The 18,651-nt window shown below is 41.6% G+C and overlaps 2 protein-coding genes across 2 annotated transcripts; both read left to right on the top strand.

Annotated features, from left to right (window-relative positions):
• The first annotated feature begins 2,018 nt into the window (after window positions 1–2,018).
• Window positions 2,019–13,397, top strand: LOC137256526 (mannan endo-1,4-beta-mannosidase-like). Its single transcript, XM_067794367.1, has 13 exons — window positions 2,019–2,156; window positions 2,806–2,871; window positions 3,625–3,759; window positions 4,629–4,730; window positions 5,902–6,096; window positions 6,636–6,770; window positions 7,160–7,249; window positions 7,527–7,832; window positions 8,354–8,536; window positions 9,065–9,482; window positions 10,230–10,383; window positions 11,324–11,395; window positions 13,072–13,397. The coding sequence occupies exons 2-13, from the start codon at window positions 2,811–2,813 to the stop codon at window positions 13,324–13,326; spliced, it is 2,106 nt and encodes a 701-aa protein (XP_067650468.1). The 5' UTR covers window positions 2,019–2,156; window positions 2,806–2,810; the 3' UTR covers window positions 13,327–13,397.
• A 3,593-nt stretch (window positions 13,398–16,990) lies between these two features.
• LOC137256422 (glycoprotein-N-acetylgalactosamine 3-beta-galactosyltransferase 1-like) lies at window positions 16,991–18,651 on the top strand. The gene is made up of 2 exons (XM_067794265.1): window positions 16,991–17,359; window positions 18,538–18,651. Exons 1-2 carry the CDS (start codon window positions 16,991–16,993, stop codon window positions 18,649–18,651), a joined length of 483 nt encoding a protein of 160 aa, XP_067650366.1.

Here is an 18,651-nt window from a genome sequence, read left to right as displayed (position 1 = left end):
TCTTACGTCAATGAGTGAGTGAGGTTAGTTTCACGCAAAATTCCAGCTATATGGTGGTGGTGTGTAACTGATCCAGCCTTGACCAGTCAATCCAGAGTTCAAGACCATGAGCACGAATTAACGCAACTGAGATACGATGCTATGTGAACAAAGACAGCAACAGAAACAACCCAACTCCATCAGTCGCCTTTTGAGACAAGCATGGGTTGCTGAAGACTTATGAGAACTCTGTTCCCCTTCCAGACATTCATGTTCTGAAAAGAAATACCATTATCAAATTTGGTTTCCCAATCTATGGTGGTTTGTGAGTAAGTTTGTCTACATCATATTGGACGGATGGAAAGTGTTCAAACCAATATTCCCATCCCTCTTCATGATTGTGGATAATAACAGAAGAACGCTCAAAACCTTTGTTTGTGTGAGGTAAGATATTAGACAAATATCACACACAGGACACGAGACTAACGTAGGTACGGTAACTATAATTGCCACGGACAAAACAGACAATCATTGGACATATGTTGCCTTAAGAGTGAACATACTCCGAAATGACCTCTCACATTGTCATCGAATTCAAAACAGCAACATCTGGTTGCAGCGACGGATACTGCACATGTGTTTCCATGGTCGATGACCACAGTGGCACATCCTCATCCACAGTCAGTCGCCTCTTATGACAAGCATGGGTTTCTGAAGGCCAGTTCTGATATACACTTTAACGGGACGAACAGTAAACAATCTCAAAGTAACACGTTTTACAGAAAACATTATCGTTGTGATAACGTTGTGATGAGCCCAAATCATAACTTTCCGCATCGTTGCAACGTTGATAGCTTGTTGTGATGTACCGTTGCACAGTGACGTTATGTTGACGTTGTCAGGAATGGAAATTACGTTACTGTGACTTCAGTATGTTTATTGGATGGTAACCACAAAATGTAATACAATCGGCCAGTATTGAACAACGGCCATACTATCTACAGAAATTATTGGTAATTCAATGTTCGTTGTGCTAACAATATTTAGCTTACGTGGCAAGAACGTTTCAGAAACGATGAATCGGAACGTTGTTCTAAAATAAGGTTCTAAAATTACGTAATACCAACGTTGTCACAGGGTTGTGTCATGACGCTATAAATCTACAAGAAAATATTTCCGTGAAATGTCCATTTTGGAATGCATTTACAGAGACTGTAAAATACATTGTCAGTGGATGCCGTTCCTTAGCACAAACAATATATCTTAAAAGATACCGTGACATGGCTTACAGCTTTTAATACTGTCTCCGTCATGCCTGTGGCTTCGACCCCGACGTCCATCCATGTTACGGCTCTGAACATGTCCAGGGAGTCAATTCCAGCCGACAACTTTGATTTTGCCCTGTGTGTTAAAGCAATTGAATTTATTGATTTCATTGAAATCTCTGTGTCTGTTGACAGTAACGTGATCAGCAAGATTCAGGAAAAGCATGCTAATTAAGTATGCGGACCTCGCCTTTGAAATGTCTTGCTTGCATCCCAAGATCACTGTCGTCAGGCTCCCCACTGTTCACAGTGCTCTTGGTCTGGCACTTACTGATCTCGTGGGGTAGATCAGGAGAGTGCCTGGGTTCTCTACGGGGAGCACAGCTCTTCTGATACCCTGGGTAATGCAGATGGCTGCAGTGTTGGGCAGCCTACATATTCTCCGGTCAGGTCTTGGTGGGCCGATTAGGCAGCATTTCCTGGGAGAAGTCCCATTCGCTGTCTGGACTGAGCGTAGAGGGAGCAAGGACCTTGAGGTGATGCTGGGCCTTACCAGTCTGACTGTGCCAGGATCTTTAGGGCCTTCACTGCTGCATTTTCATTTTAATTTGTAAAATACAATAATAAAAGATAATAATTAATAATTATGCCCTTGTTCTAGTCCCTCGGTCAAACCCAGAATTCTAGATTGCTTTGGTCTGGATGTTTTCACTCCTGTAACGGAAGTTATTTTCATGGTTGATTTCTAGTCTATAGCAGACAATAATTTGTCCCAGAACAAGACCAGGTGACATTTAGGCACGTTGCAGGAGGTGTTATTTCCAGCTTATGCTGCCAGATAGATAAGACATGCATTATATATAGATAATGGCCGGACATAGATAGTTCTGTTTGGTGAAAGGTATTGGGAAGGTAAGATATATCAGTGTCTCTTGTCGATTCTAAACACTTTTATAAGTTTGCAAGGTTCGAATCCCTTTTCGCCTGACTGGCACAACCCTAATGTCTTTGTCTGAGAATATACTAAGTCTTTATAATACATTTTAAAGTTTTCCAAAGTTACTTAACAGCGCGTACGTTTTAAAGTTTACCAAACTGTGAGTTACGAACTACATGCGTTTATACTAGGAGGATATCAGTGGTTCAATTCATACACTCCACTTCTTTCGAAATGTCGCATGTGTCGCACACATGATCACCGTGTGATGGTATCGTTTCGTCTGCTCATTTGCTGTTCAACGCCGCAATCAGCATTATTCGAACTGTTTGGCGGTGGTCTGTAATTAATCGAGTCTCTACCAGACAATCCTGTGATCAACAGCATGAGCAATCAGGCGTGTCTCAACCACGGTCACAAACCTGACCACCATATCCAGTAGAGGCCTCATACGACAAGCACGGGTTACTAAATACCTCTTACATTCTAACCCGGATCTTCACGAGTCATTTGTGATAGGAACGTTAATAAAGCTGTGAAAGCATATAGCCACGTAATAATCCTATTGGTTCATTTCTTATCATGAAATAACAAAATTGGCAATCATCACGATGAATGTTGCAGATTAGATGAAAATGGACTTTCTCATTCTCGGCATAGGGTTTCTTGCTGGGATTGGGATCATTTCAGGTGCGTTGATACACTTACATCATTTATTCTGTTTTCAGTTTATTACTTTTGAGACACTATGGAACAAGTATCGTCTTACTTTTGAAATGTGTTCTTATTGACTTATCTTAATTCAACCCACATTATCATTCTGAATTGTGACAATGAATTGCTGAATGCTGTTTCGTCGATTGTGGCTTTATTCCGACTGTATCACAGCGGCAAACAACAATCGGCTGAAGGCTAGATAAAACAGTTGATATAATGAGCAGCTGGCGAGAGTTTATAGGTTTGATAGCACGTGGTAACAAAACAAGTTCCTTCAGTGGAGGATTGGTAATAATGGCAATCATGTTCCTCAATACTGATGCTTGGTAGTTAACCTAATGCTTAAAGAGTTCTATCGCCAACTGAGTACACACGTCCTCACGGCGTGACTTTAAGGCAGGCATACCAGGAGCCACTCCCAAGTTCCAGGTCAATTCGTGGTATATCGACAAAACCAATACTTGCAAAACAAAAGTCACTTGATTGCATATCGACATTGGCAAATTCTGTGTTTGCAAAACCTACTGGAACGAAATATCTGCTGGTCTACAGAATGACAAATAACATGTTACCTTAAAGGTTGTTGTAGGTAAATCTTTTACACATTTCAAGATTTGATAAGAACATTTCCTTCGCGAGATTATATTGCATTATATACTTGCATTTGTTCATAGCCACGTTATGTCAATTTCGACTACGGCACGTGCAAATCCATGTGTGTTTCAGCTGACCATCTCACCATCGTCCGGGTAAGGACGACCTTTGATGACGCTGAGAACAGGTGCAAGACTTTGGGTGGCCATCTGGCGTCAATACACAGCGATGCCGAGAATGCCCTGGCTCACAGGCTGTGTGACATGAGTAAGCAAAACAGTTTTCAAAATCGACCCATGTGTGTCCTTTTGCCGTGCTGCATGCACGCGTCCATGCATTACAAGGTTAGAAACCTCGTGCAACGCCAGTGTTGTAAAATGGTATGCATGTGTACAATGACGAGTAAAGCATATTCCATGTTGTAGAACATGTCGAATGCACAAACAAAGCCTAACATAGTACGGGATCCATTGTTGACAGGAGGGAGTCTGATGCGATGCACTTTTCCGCAACGCGTAGACGTGCAAGAAACATGTTTGAAGGTCGACTCCATGACTGTAACAGTTCCCTGGTTGTCATGTGTTTCACCAGTTTTGTAAACATATGATATCTGCACTACAGGATTTTCTGCCATATCAAGCGGTCATGTAACTGGCAATCCCAAAGTCCCGTTAATCTCAGTAGGTTCAGGAATCGTAGCCAAACGATCTTATGGTTACGAGTGTCATACCAACGTTTTTGTAAAGTCATTTATGTGTTCTAAGATTCCACCAAAGTAGTTTTGTCATTTTGCCATTTACCCACACGGAGAGAAGATCACCATCTTACCCTTTCTTTAATTCCTTCACATGTTTATCTAAAATCAACACAACCAGAAATTCGATGCATTTTTGAGATCGAACTACTTTTTACGTTTGTACGACACAATCACATGGTGACAACTGTTCACTGTATTGTAAGGATTATGAATGGCGTATATGTGATCAACATGCACATACGTTTTCAGATCTTGTTCTTTCCGTTGTACGACAACAGCAGTACCCGCTAATTATCAGTCCTTTACATTAGAATGGTACTCTGCGTACCGTTTCCTTTGGACTAAGAATTTCTGTAATCACGACATTTCCCTCTTCCAGCTCATGGTGACTGCTGGCTGGGTTACCGACGTGTGGACGCCTCCAGCAACGTGTTCGCCTGGACAGATGGGTCACAACAGTCATACACAAATTTCCACTCAGGTCAGTGGCAGAAGAAGTTTCACCGTCTTGAAAATGACAGATATTCATATTTCATTAGATACATAAAATATTCTCTGTAGTGCCTGCTTTCAATTTTAATGCAAGAATATTTGATAAACGAAATGAAAAGTCTCCCCACTGAAGACTATTCACTTCTTTGTTCAGGCACAACTACGAGACATAGTTCGGTATTTCAAAATAAAACAGAACTATAGACAACGCATATATCCACAGAATGTTTATTTACTGTCAGTGCTTAAATCATTGCTTATAATAATATCCATGAAACAATCCGTTTTGCCCACTAGCCTGAGTCAGGCTTAATGCTGGCGCATCAATACAGCAGACTTGAATACAGTATTGTGTCTATAAGGAAGAAGACAGGTACTGATCGTTGCTCGTTCATAGTACATGATACGCTGCCATTCCACTGACAGTACTTAACTCAGTATTTTGAACTGAAGTACATACTCAAGAATCACGGCGCTCACTCAGTAGAACGAATGTACAGAAAGCAAAGTGCGAGTGCACTAAATAAGATAGGGATCACGAGTCTTGATTTTGGTCACCCGATGACCGGCATATAGCTGACCAAATGCACGTGGTTGAACAGATAAGTTTACAATGCCATGATTGGTTTGTGTAACAACATGCTGGATAGATCAAATTAAGAAGTACGTATTGCTTATATACAAAAGAATATTCACTCTAACAGATAACTTCTAAATGCTTCTTTTGCACTACGTAGACGTCTAACGTCATCACAGATCGGTAACAGTGGTTGTTGGGAATTAACGCACGGGCATAAAGATCTAAGGCATATCTGTTCATCGCACACAGTAATGTGACGTTGACCTTTTGTCTCGTAAACTGGAAATGATAAGCTATTCGTGTCACGCCAAAACTTGGAAAAATGAGATTGTGAAACCGAGTCTAAGATTTTATCGCCAAGACTTCATGTGATTTATCATCTGCGACAAATGCCACAAATGTTTTTACCTGTATAAGGCCAAGGTCCAAGTTTTCCCTGTAACATAAATGTCAGTGTAACAGAAACAATTAATGCATGCTATATCAATTACGAATATTATTATTTTATAATTTTAAAAAGTGAATAGGTGAGCAAAGACAGGTGCTTTATTTACTGTAGCCTTGGCCTTGTTGCTGGCAGGTGAACCTGACAATTGGAACCACGTGGAGGGGTGTGTTCAGCTCCTGTTGAAGTATGGCCAGGGAGAATGGAGTGATCAAGACTGTGACGCCAACTATGACCACGCATACCCTATATGCAGGGTCAAGGACAGTAATGCGACCTTGACCGCCCCTGACCTTACCACATCCAACACAGGGTCAACGAACCCCGGAGGTAGTAATTTTTATCGAGTCAGGTTTCAATATTTAATATTTTTAATATCTTATTATTCAGTTCTGATTGGTGTACATTTTATAATATATTGATACATTACACCCCTTACATTAGAGTACAACACAGGAGATACACGTAATTTACTATACATGCTCTAACTGTAATCCCCCCTACACACACAAGAAAAAGTGTGTTATTAACTCTAGAAGTGAATTTCAATCTATTACCAGTAGTTACCAGTTACCAAGCTAGTGTGTAGTTGATAAATTCATTGTCGGCTATCAATACTTAATTTCCAATCCAAAAGTAAGAATGTCATTGCAATTTTTAAACTTAGTTAGAAAACATAAGCCTCTATTGGAAACAGGGCATCTGTACATTGATGTTTGTGTTGCCCCATATTACAGCTGAATTTTCAGAATTCCAAGCCACCACCACCACCACTACTACTGCCACTACTACTACCACCACCACCACTACTACTACTACTACTACTACTACTACTACTACTACTACTACTACCTCTGATTGTTCTTCAGGTTTTAACATCCAACTCGTTAATGTCAAAATGACCTTCAAACAAGCGGAGGACGTGTGTGTTGGGTATGGCGGCCATCTTGTCTCTATTCACAGCAAGACAGAGAATGATCAAGTAAACGAACTTTGTCGGAAAGGTAATCAGTCTGCAAGAACAAATATATACTCTCAAGTGTAAAGAAGGCGTCTGTCCTTTCGTTCTCCTCATCACTGCATGTCTCAACACTTCGTAAAACACATTTGAACAAGAGCACATTGTGTTAACCTAGTCACGTCGAAGCCCCGGGTTCGATTCCCTACATGGGTTCAGTATGTGAAGCCCATTACTGGTGTCCCCTGCCGTGGTATTGTTTGAATATTGCTCAAATCAACTTAAATTTCAACACACCCACTCATGTATATTTCCTGCAAATTAGAATTTGTTCACGGGGAAAAATGACTATGAGAAACGTTCACACATGTATTCTCACGATTCTGTAAAATTTTATAATAAGTTTTTGAGTCCTCTTATTATGGCTACTTCCAGCTGGCGGGGACTGCTGGATTGGACTGTCTCTGAGTACGTCCTGGTCCTGGACTGACGGATCTGCCGTGAAATACTGGTACTTCCATACCGGTAAGTATTTTTCTCCAAGAGTTACTTCCCTTAGGATTATGAGGAACCTGAATGTCATGGATTCTTAATATCAAGTTTGGCGTGACTGAGTCTTGCATCCTCCTGAGCTAATGGGTCCTCTTCTGAGGGATCGTCGGAGGGATTGTCGGAGGGATGCCCGATACCTTTAGGAATTTCTCAACATCAAATTGTGATAGATATTAAATACCTCTGAAAGCGAATTCACACTATTCCTCCTTCCAAACTCCCAAACGACCCGAATGACGTCATCATTCAGGTGAGCCTGACAACTGGAATGGCGTTGAGAAATGTGCTCAGATGATGGCCAAGTTCTCTCAAGGTGTGTGGAGTGACCAGGATTGTGACGCCACCTACGACCACGCGTTCCCCGTATGTAAGTTTCCAGTGGGTAGTCACCCTGTCATTACTACTCCCGTGCCCACCACTGCCGCACCACACAACAATAACAATAATGGCGGACACCAGGGTACCGCCCCGTCTCAGGCACCGCAGAGTTCTCAAAAGTGCCCGGATGGAGTCAACGACCCTATCGACTATGGAGATTTAAGCAAACCTGGCTCAGGTAAATATTTGTTGAAATCCCCTCATCTCTCTCAATGATTCTGTCAGACTCTCATTCTGTCTCTCTCAGTGTCTCTTTCTCAGCCTCTGTCTACCCCATGTCTCTTTCAGTCTCTCTCTCAATTACTTTCTGCCACTTTGTCTCTAACGCTCTCTCTCTCATTTCTCTGTCAGCCACTTTCTCTGCCTCTCTCTTTCAGGACCCGGGAAGTTCCGGTGTAGAATAGGCTTTCAGCAACCCATGCGTGCCACAAAAGGCGAGTGGTCTGGTCGCTAACTTGGTTGACACGTCATCGGTTCCCAATTGCGCAGCACGATGCTCGTGCTGTTGTTCACTGGATTGTCTGGTCCAGACCCGGTTCTTTACAGATCGTCGCCATATAGCTGGAATATTGCTGAATGCGGCGTAAAACGACACTCATTCATTCTTTCTTTCAGCACCCTATCCATCTCCCTCAATTGTTCTCCCTCTTATTCTCCTAACATAGGACAAATAACATAGTATCTGCAACTCTATCAAAGGTCGAAAGCTTCAGATCAAAGGGAAGCACTTCTACATCAACGACCAAAAGGTGTTTCTGTCTGGCGCCAATCAGGCTTGGGTTGCCTATGGTTACGACTTCGGAAATAACCAGTATGAATACAGGAAGACACAGTTTGAATGTTTCCTCAGGAAAGTACACCAAGCTGGTGGAAACTCCATGCGTGAGTATGACGCCACTTGAACCTTCATATTCAGTGAAAACAGGGGCTGTACACGCTTCGAAATGTATTGCCAATTAAACATATATTTATTTTTTACCGAAATATCAATGCATATTTATTGTTACTTCCTACAATTACTTATGCTGGCATGAGGTTTGTTCATTTCTTTGATTTCGCCAGGACGGACCTACGCCTTTGACATCTATTAGAAAATGGTATGTTAGTTATCTGTTAGTGTAAATGGTACAGTAAAGAACTTCAACTTTCGTATTATGCCATTATTCATCAACAACAGATATTCTGTTATTATAAAGAGCGCAAGTAATCCGAGTTCAGTTACAACAAACATCAGTGTATACACTATTGTTTCACATGGCTCAGTAGCGGACTTTCGCGGACTTTATTTACATTTTCGTAACGCACAAACCGTTACTTCTACACAGCTTGTGTGAGCGGACATTTCGGTGACAACACTTTCTAGAATGCATAGTCATTTCATCTTGTTTTCCGTCGTTATTTATTTCCTAGGAACATGGATTCACGTCAGTGGCCAGACTACTCCGGAATTTGACTCTTCCGGTCACGTGGTCAGCCTCGATAAGGAAGGAACATTCATCAGCGATATCAAGAAGTACCTTCGAACGGCAGCCAAGTACAACATAGTCATTTTCCTGACTCTGTGGAATGGTGCTCTGCATGGCAACAAAATGGACAGCTTGGTGAAGGATGAATCCATTTTACAGTCCTACATCGACAATGGACTCATCCCACTGGCCAAGGCTATCAAGGATGAACCTGGTTTGGGCGGATATGACATCATCAATGAAATAGAAGGTCTTGTCATACCGGATGAGACTAACTCGGAACCATGCTTCGACACAACCAGCCTGCACGATTCTGGAGCTGGTTGGGCTCAGAAGGCATTCTCAATGCAAGACTTTTTAAGGTATATTCAATGATCTGTATGCGTTTAAGAATATCCCGTGCATGTATCTTTTCATTAATCTACTTCCTAAGTTATACAAGGAGCGAGCAAGATTAAAGGTGTCTCAAAAATGTCAGATGTCCTGCTTGATGTCATATAACAACGATATATGGCAGATCAAGACCATCATCTTGATATATTCCTGGATCTGTATACGGGCGATTTGTCCCAAATGACGGTGAGTGTTCGGTGCCCAAACACAATCAAAATTTGTGTTTACATTCTGTTTAAGATGTTTAGCTCAAGTGAAAGGATTCTGTTAGCTCCGTCCGGGCGTTGCTTCGAGGAATCAGATGCTATGGCAACGATTTCTGGTGACTAAAACAGCGCCCTCGATGATGATGATGATCATGCTCTGACTTCTCGAAATAAACTTGAGTGTGGGGTTTGACTTAGCTATAGAGTTTTGTTTGACTAAGAGTTTCGTTTTCACCCAAGTTTGAGAAAACACATTTCCCCAAATAAACTGAAATCGATATTGGCTCAATCATAGCTCGCAGTTATGTTTTGGTAAAAAGAATACCAAAAGAAGTTGCTTTGTCATCAATAATATATAACTGCAGTTGAGTTATGATTCGGCTGTTTCAAATTGTCAGCCTGTGTTTGAAACTCGAATACAAACTGGGTTTAGTTTCAGCAAAGCAGGATCAGGACGTTCATGAGTGTATGAGGTGTGTAACAAAGAAGTCTTCTCCTTGCATATTCCAGGTTTGTTTCCCGACAAGCCGACGCTATCCGAAACGTAGATCCGACCACGCCTATAACCGCCGGGTCGTGGAACGTGCGGTCAAACACAGATCAGTTTACTTTCTTCAACTACTACAAGGATGAGTGTATGAAGAAGGCTGGAGGAAAACCGCAGGTATGTCTCCTCAGACCTAAAGTGACGATGTCGGCTGTTATTAGCGGTCAGTTGAAATGGTGTTTAAAGTTGCACTTGTGATTGTTTCGCCCATAAGACGAAGCTCTTATTTCAGCAGGTTTTCTAGCGCCGAAACACTACGCATAAATACTCATAAATTACGCATAAATACTCAACTCAGATACATTATACTGACTCTGAGCCGTACAAATTAAAATGTCAAGCACTAGGCAGGGATCAGCAAGTATCAATTTTAACCAACGTCTGTTGGCATGATGCGACCGGGGATCGAACCACTAGAACATGGAGGTGGTCGACTGTTATGAGATGTGCCTCCACCATCTCTATATTTGTTTACACCTACTTTGTCACACGTAGCTTGTTTGTCAGGATCGCCCGAAGTGGTTTATGCCGTCACTAGCGGGTAGCGTGGATCATTTATCGTAATACCGATCACGAGTTTGCCTAACTGAACCGTAATGGTGAATTTACGCATGTTATCTTCCTTTTTGTGAAAAATATACAAAAACTACATCTGATCTCTGGGTGCATATGCACGTTTAGTAATTGAAGCATTGACTCATTGTCATTAAATTTTGACGCGTTCAAGACCTTATCTAGCATGTAGCGACATAGGTATGTCACACACCCAAACAATGGAAATACGCACGTCAGCTTCGGAATTATACTTCCAGTCATAGTCGGTGAGTGAACATAATTTATACTCAGCTTTTAGCCATATTCTAAAAATATCATGGCGACACCAGAAACTGGCTTCACACATTGCACCCATATCGGAAATAAAACCCGGATCTTTCAGTTCATTTGACGAACGCTTTAAGAACGATCCTACCACGCTGTCAGTTTCCTGTCCTTCTCAGCTCATGTCACTGGGAACCTTCTACTGGATGGTATATTAAGGGATTGTATTTGCTTGCAGGGACATCTGACATTTTATTCGACCCACAGCTATGACTGGCAGCAAAAGTTCGACTCCTGGGCACCATTCCTGGTTAGTAAATATACTCAAGGAAAAATGTAAGGGAATGCATGAAATAGCTGTGACTTTTAATCTTTAAATCAGTAAGACAAAAATGTTCATACAAATGAAAAGGCTTATGTCAAGTGATGAAAATCAATAACGGGTGTGTCCCTCATGTCTCTGGAGAACTGCTTGGCATCGTCGTGGCATGCTGCGAATGAGTGTACGGATGGTACCAATCGGAATTCTACGGAATTAGTCCTGGACATTCACGAAAAGTTCATCCAATTTGTTGGGTTGAACAGGACTGTCCCTAACATTGCGGCCAAGAACATCCCAAAAATGTTCGATGGGGTTAAGGGCAGGACGTTTAGCCGGCCATTGCAACACCCGGACACCTGCAGTCCTCTGTCTGTCCCGCCAAACATGAGTGATGTGAGTGCGGGCATTGTCATGCTGGAACTCGAACATTCGACCTGCTGTACGTGCAAAGGGGATCACAATCGTGTTCCAGATCTCGTCACGATATCGTACACCTGCTATCCTGCCATCAACACTCACAAGATCTGTATTGTGGTTAAAGGTAAACCCGCCCCACACCATAACAGAGCCCCCTCCATAACGATCATGCTGTTTGATGGTGCAGGCACTGTGACGTTCCCCAAACTCGATTTCAACCGTCATTATGGTCTAGTGTGTAAGTGCTCTCATCACTAAACATGGTGTTTCTCCATTGACGTATGGTTCTTCCTACATGGTTCCGTGCCCACTGCAGTCTAAAGCGCTTGTGTTGCCCAGTCATGTTGATTCAAACCAATGGACGGCGGCTTTTTAGACCAGCCGATTCAAGACGATTACGCACTGTACGTGAACAAATTCTGACGTTTGTTCTTCGCCTGAATTCCGTATTGATTTTGGAGGAGGATTTGAACCCGTCTCGCAGAGCAATAAGGCGTAGGGTCTGGTCAACCCGTGGGGTGGTTTTCTTTTTCCGTCCCCAACCACGCCTCATTTTGACGTCACCAGTCGCTCTGTAGAGATTCCAAAGTCTGGATATCACGTTAACAGACTTGTGAAAAGTTGTTGCAACCTGTCGTAATGAGCTTCCACCATTAACCATGACTATTGCCTCCCATTTCTGTGCCAAAGTTAAGTACGGTCTCGCCATGTTAACAATGTTTTTAACCGTTGTGTTTGACAGTGCACACACATGTAACGTGTAAATCTAAGTGCATGTAACTTTAGGAGCATGTAGTGCACGTACATGGAAAGCATTATGGTGAGTTTGAACTGCTACTTTGAGACTATGAGTGAACTGCTCATCACGAAAACGATAATACACGGCGCTGAAGGTAGTAAACAGAAATTCTGAATTGCCCTAAGAAACATGCGTTCCCTTAAATTGTTCCATGAGTACATATACAATAATATTGACGCTCTTTCAAATATGTTTGCTAGTAAAGTTGAAAAACAGAGTTTTCAAATGATTTGTATCGGTTGTTATGCATTTCCCATATTATGTTAAGACGGAGCAGGATTGATGTTTGACTATTGACCTACTTTGGTTCAAAATGGATTTTTTTACGACTGTGTCGTATAGTACTGATTTGGAAAGAGAATGGATATGCCATTTCACATTTCCTATTATGTTACCGTGCTTCTGACAGTTGGCCAATGATACACATGTCCATGTTCAACTGTTTCAGCACAACGCTTCCGAGTATAAATTGGACAAACCTCTCGTCATCGCCGAGTTCAACCAAGTCCGTGGAGCCGGAATGACGTCACAGGAGCAGTTCAAGTGGTCGTATTTCCATGGTTACGACGGTGCCTGGAGTTGGTACGCCATGGCTCAGTCCTATCCAACTGATACCCTAGCAACACAGATGCTTGGAATGGAATCGATCAAGTCAGAGACGGATGACAAGGCTGGGGGACTGGTAGCCTTCACCTTAACGTAACATAGGTCCAGATACACAGGATCATTTGTATAATATCACGCTTGAGATTAAAGTTGCTTTCATATACACGATTCTTTTGTGGAAGGGTTACCTGCATTTTTGGAGTGATTGTGATTCGCAGAGTTAAAATGTTTCTGTCTCTCTCTCTCTCTCTCTCTCTCTCTCTCTCTCTCTCTCTCTCTATATATATATATATATATATATATATATGCTCATTGATTTTAGAGAAGAAAGTGTGACGGGCATAAGACTCAGACTCAAATACTAAAACTAATTACAACGAGGTAAAGACTGGCTGGTTGGCTGGTTGGCTGGCTTGCTGGCTGCTTGGTCACCGACTTGCTGGCTGCTTGGTGGTTGGTTGGCTGGTCAGGTCACCTTTCCTCAAAGCAGTCTTAGCGCTACGACAGCGGTAACTCCTATGCTTTAACATAAACTTACGAGGGGTGTCCCCAAAGTGGTCGGCCTCTCTGTGTTCTCAATGTTCAGTGTTAGAAAAGCTTCAATTTTATTTGGAAGGAATCATTGGCAAAGGCATATCCAGAATTTCACTTTTATGGATAATGTGGTTGAGGGGATATTTGTCATCACAATACATTGTGATGTAATATTTCTTTAAACATTGCAGAAGTGAAAAACAATCTCCAATCACCACTCAGTGTTTTGGATTGCTTGATTTATATTTAGACGTTTGTAAAGCACACCCCCATTTTATTTTTCCAAAAACATTTTGTCCAGACATTCAAGTTTGCAGTATATTGAAAGCTGACACATTGTGTGACCTTTAAGTATTTCGTTTGAACCCTTGGCATCATACATGAATTATGTCCTTTATTTTACGTCATCTGAAAGTGTCTCCCAAACATGCTCTGTCAGTACGCATCGTCAGTGAGTCACTCTAACAAACGATTGTAGTTTGCATTTTTATGCACTTTAATAGCTACGTCTGATTCTGGAGGACGTCTGCTTATCTGAATCACACAAAATGTTGTTGCACATTTTGTTTTATGAAGTTAGTGATGCATTTATTGCCGATTTTGTCTTTTGGGGGGAACCAATATGAAGAGTCAAACAAAACGGGAATTGTTAGTTTGGAACATGGCAAAACAATTTGCTCGAGCTTGACAGACAATATGTAGATTAAATAATACTAAAAACAGTTGCATTGTTTGTTAATTGTCCAGGTGAGGCCTGACCTCTTTTGGGACACCCCTCGTACCACTGTCGTTGTCATGACGACATGGGACAAATACACTCACTCATATTGAATAACAATGGCAATTAACTGACGAAAGTCATCACAAGATATCTGTTAAAAAGTTCACCTGTTAATATACCCACTTTCCCAACCCCGAAATGCTGCATCCTCTGAATGTGAGGACATTGGACAAATACACTCACTCACTCACTCACCCACTCACCCAGTCACTCACCCACTCCTTTTTCTGAATGTGACGACAATGGACACCAATCATCCGTGACACGCAGTATAGAGAAGTGACGCTATACTTTCGTAAGTACTAGATGACAAAACAGGAAAATAAATAGGTTTTGACCTACCTGCAAATCTTCCCAGTCTTTGAAATGCTGCAATACAAGACGTGTCACCTATAGGGGAACAAAATTCACAGGTACGAAAACTATAGATTCCAGGGACAAAACGGATAGTCATGGCAACATGTGGGATTTACGAGGGAAAATTCTCCCAAATGACACCGGACGATCGATTATAAATCACAACAAGATGGAGCGACGAATGCTGCACATGTGTTTCCATGGTCGATGACGACAGTGACACAGCTTCCTCGACAGTGACACCTTGAAGACGACATGGTTAGTATGAGGGCCACTCGGCCTGTAACATGACGGTAATGGTTGGTTTGATCTCATGCATACAGCTTTAGGAAAGCCGATGTGACTTACTAGTTGAAAAAAGTGTAAGTTATTCTTTTCTTTCAATGTTCAGCTCCTTGATATACTGACGTTGACAATGGCGTCATTCAGAGGGTCGGGCTTGCCAGTGTGTGTTTGTGTATTGGTTAGTTGTTCAGCGCTGTTCGCCACTCAATATCCCATCCGTAAGACAGCGCCCTGTAAGACTATTTGTCCAGTGACTGATATTATGAACATTATCGGCTCGCTGACACACAGCGTCGCCGACACTGACCAACCGATCACCACAGACAGCATTCAATGCTTGATGCAATTGTCCAGTATATCACAAGCACGGCTTGGCTGATAAAACTATACATGTCTTCATTGGCAAGCCTGGAATACACGTCATGTGATTTGTGCGTGCATCTTAGTAATAAGAATGTATCATAAATGAATAATTATACCTCCATGCCAAATACTTGTAGATTCAAGATGAGAAGACTATCCAGATACACGTCGGTTAAGCTGAGACATTTCTGTGCTGGGTTCCTGCTCGGCGTTGGCATTGCTGTGACAAAGATGGTTTCGCATCACGATCTGATCCCTCAAGAGTTACCTCCCCTGCACATAGCGGTTGATGTTACTGAGGAAACCAGACAGCGCCTCTCAGGTACTGTTTACGTCTAGAGTAAAAACACGATACACATTTTCATAAGTAGATAGATGAATTTTCAGACTTTTTATGGGAATTGAAAATTTACCGATATGGATAACTAAATGTTAGTTTCAATCTTGTAATGGCAAGTTACACATGGACAAAGTAATCATTGCACGGAATGAAGTGTGCCAGCTTCACATTTGCAATATTTACATTGTTTCATTTTCACATGTGCTCTCACGCCAGTGTCTCATTTTCACATGTGCTCTCACGCCAGTGTCTCATTTTCACATCTCCTCTAAATAGTGTTAGGTTCTAAATGTTACGATTTACAATGTCCCAGCTTCAAACATGAATTTGAAACAGCAACTCACTCATACCTGGTTTACAAAATGTTTTACTTCCACACGTGCACTAGAAAGACAGTGTCTCACATTCACACCTGCACTAAAATGACAATGGTTTAGTTTCACATCTGCACTACAATTAAAATGTCTCACTTTCACACCTGCACTATGACAAAGTCTAACTTTCACACCTGCACTATGACAATGTATCGCGTTTACACCTGTACAATAATTACAATATCTAACTTTCACACCTGCATTGTAATTCCAGTGTCTCACTTTCACATCAGCGCAAAAATTACAATATCTCACTTTCACACATGCACAATAATTTACAATGTCTCACTTTCTAACCTGCAGTAACTATGTGTCCTAATATCACATTTAAACGAATTAATTTTTCACGTTTGCGCTCAAATGGAGACGACTCACTAGGTACAAAATCACATGATATCTTCAATAATCGATATATTTTACAGGTAGCATCAATAAACGTGAAGTGAAAAACTCCAGGGTGATGTGCATCTTTTACAAGAAGAGGATTGTTAATATTCTTCATCATCTACGTATTGCCAGAAAATCCTGGACAAACAAATGCACGTCAGTGTTGCTCTTCATAGACAGATATAACGGCACTATACCAGCTCTGTCTTTTGACGGACTACCTAATTACTGGGTAAAAATAAGTCTATCAAATTTCATAACAGCATTGAGATATATTTACGTACGTCATTTCCAAGACGCTGATTGGTTCTTCATATCACGAGGTATCCCTTACGTCATTATGGAAAACCTACATCACTTCCTGTCAAATCAGGACGACGGAAGTGCGGTATACTGGGGACATAAAGTGAAAAGGGAGGCACTTGGGACAGATGTGATATACCCGGATGAGTTTGCGGGGATTGTCTTAAGTAAACAAGGTTTGCGTCGACTCGGTACGAAGGGAGACTACAACAGGTTTTGTAACGGAGTGAACGCATCAGAAGGTGTGATGTTTGCAATGTGTATGGCGAGCCTGGGGATACAGTTCGGTGATGCACGTGACGATGAGGCTAGGAGCAGGTTCCTTTTGCACAGTCCAGGGGTCTATCTGGATGACAGTCTGCCACCAACACCGTGGTTCAAGGATCTGGAACTAGAATCATTGAGGGTAAGACGGAGTGAGTGAGTTTTAAGCTTCACGCCTCACTTACCCAATTCCAACAATATCAAGGCGGGAGACACATTGCATCCACGTGGGGACTAGCGAACCAATGGGCTACCCCATCGACCAGTGTGAGAGGGATGAAAGGAACTACCATACAATAACATAATCATATCATATCATTTACCCTAAAATCAAATTTAAAATTCCGTCTACATGCTGAAGGAGAAACAGCTTGATTTTGTGCGGAAGTATGTGGAGTCTTGACAGGAAAACGGCATTGTGAGGGACATAACTTGATCTTTCCACCATGCAAGCTACTATCGATAGCTTCTGAAATATGCATTGACGAGCGATATTTTCAGCGAGTGTAATAAGGGTCTTGTTATTTCACAATTTGGAATATAAATGATGATTCATATTGTAAAGTATGATTTTATTATGCAGTTGTTTAAACATTAAGTTGAATGATCTTTCGAACGAACTAATACCGAATGGAGAATATAATTTCAGGTGACCTCAGTAACAGTATGATGTAAATAGTCATGTGTTTGAATAGAAAACTGATTTTAAAATATACTTGTAGTCGTACTTTCATATTAAGTAACAGCTGGACAAGAAAACGGCAAGAATATTCCATATGGAATATAAACCAGCTGGCATATAACATGAACAGATACTAGACTGGTACAATACAATATAAAGCCACTATATAGATTTCCAAGGTAGATCACCAAGGTAGGTCACCAAGGTAGATCACCAAGGTAGATCACTGTGCTAGAGTCCATGGGCACGTACACCATAGACTAACCATCTCTTCTGAATATATGCAATTTTGATTGTAACAAATAAACCTATTGAAAAGGAGTCCCGGGGGAACCATAGATTCAGGACCTGAACAAGTCAAGTCTTGTTTCGTTTAGGGCTTTAAATTTGCAAGGAGGGCTTAGCTGTAGCGAAAATAATATGGTTCGGGGACTGTGAGACAGACTATCTAACCCCACTATTCGTCAGCGTGATATGTGAAATAACTCTCACCACCACTCTCACTCACCAATTTATTGTTATTTGGGTTGTAGCCAGCGGCTCGATTCTGCGAACTGTTACAGATGTGAAGCAATCCTTTGAACAGTGATTACTAGTTACTGTATATCTTTATAACTCTATACTTACTCATGTTTCAGCCGTCGAGTAGTATAAGCCACAGTTTGATTTCATTCGGCCGAGCTCCCGTGTCCCGCTACCCTGGCTACACATACACCATCTACAATCAGATCATACTGACAAACAAAACGTAA

This window comes from Haliotis asinina, chromosome 11 (genome assembly GCF_037392515.1).
Source record: "Haliotis asinina isolate JCU_RB_2024 chromosome 11, JCU_Hal_asi_v2, whole genome shotgun sequence".
NCBI lineage: Eukaryota > Metazoa > Mollusca > Gastropoda > Lepetellida > Haliotidae > Haliotis > Haliotis asinina.
The sequence above is the reverse complement of the archived record's forward strand: the minus strand, read 5'-3'. Positions and strand labels throughout refer to the sequence as shown.

Bases quoted from the DNA above. Each gene is read 5' to 3' on its own strand.
- LOC137256526 (XM_067794367.1), top strand. From the start codon at position 2,811: ATGAAAATGGACTTTCTCATTCTCGGCATAGGGTTTCTTGCTGGGATT. The intron at 9,483-10,229 runs GTATATTCAATG...TGCATATTCCAG, and splicing joins TCAATGCAAGACTTTTTAAG to GTTTGTTTCCCGACAAGCCG. The intron at 10,384-11,323 runs GTATGTCTCCTC...ATTTGCTTGCAG, and splicing joins AGGCTGGAGGAAAACCGCAG to GGACATCTGACATTTTATTC.
- LOC137256422 (XM_067794265.1), top strand. From the start codon at position 16,991: ATGGAAAACCTACATCACTTCCTGTCAAATCAGGACGACGGAAGTGCG. The intron at 17,360-18,537 runs GTAAGACGGAGT...CTCATGTTTCAG, and splicing joins TGGAACTAGAATCATTGAGG to CCGTCGAGTAGTATAAGCCA.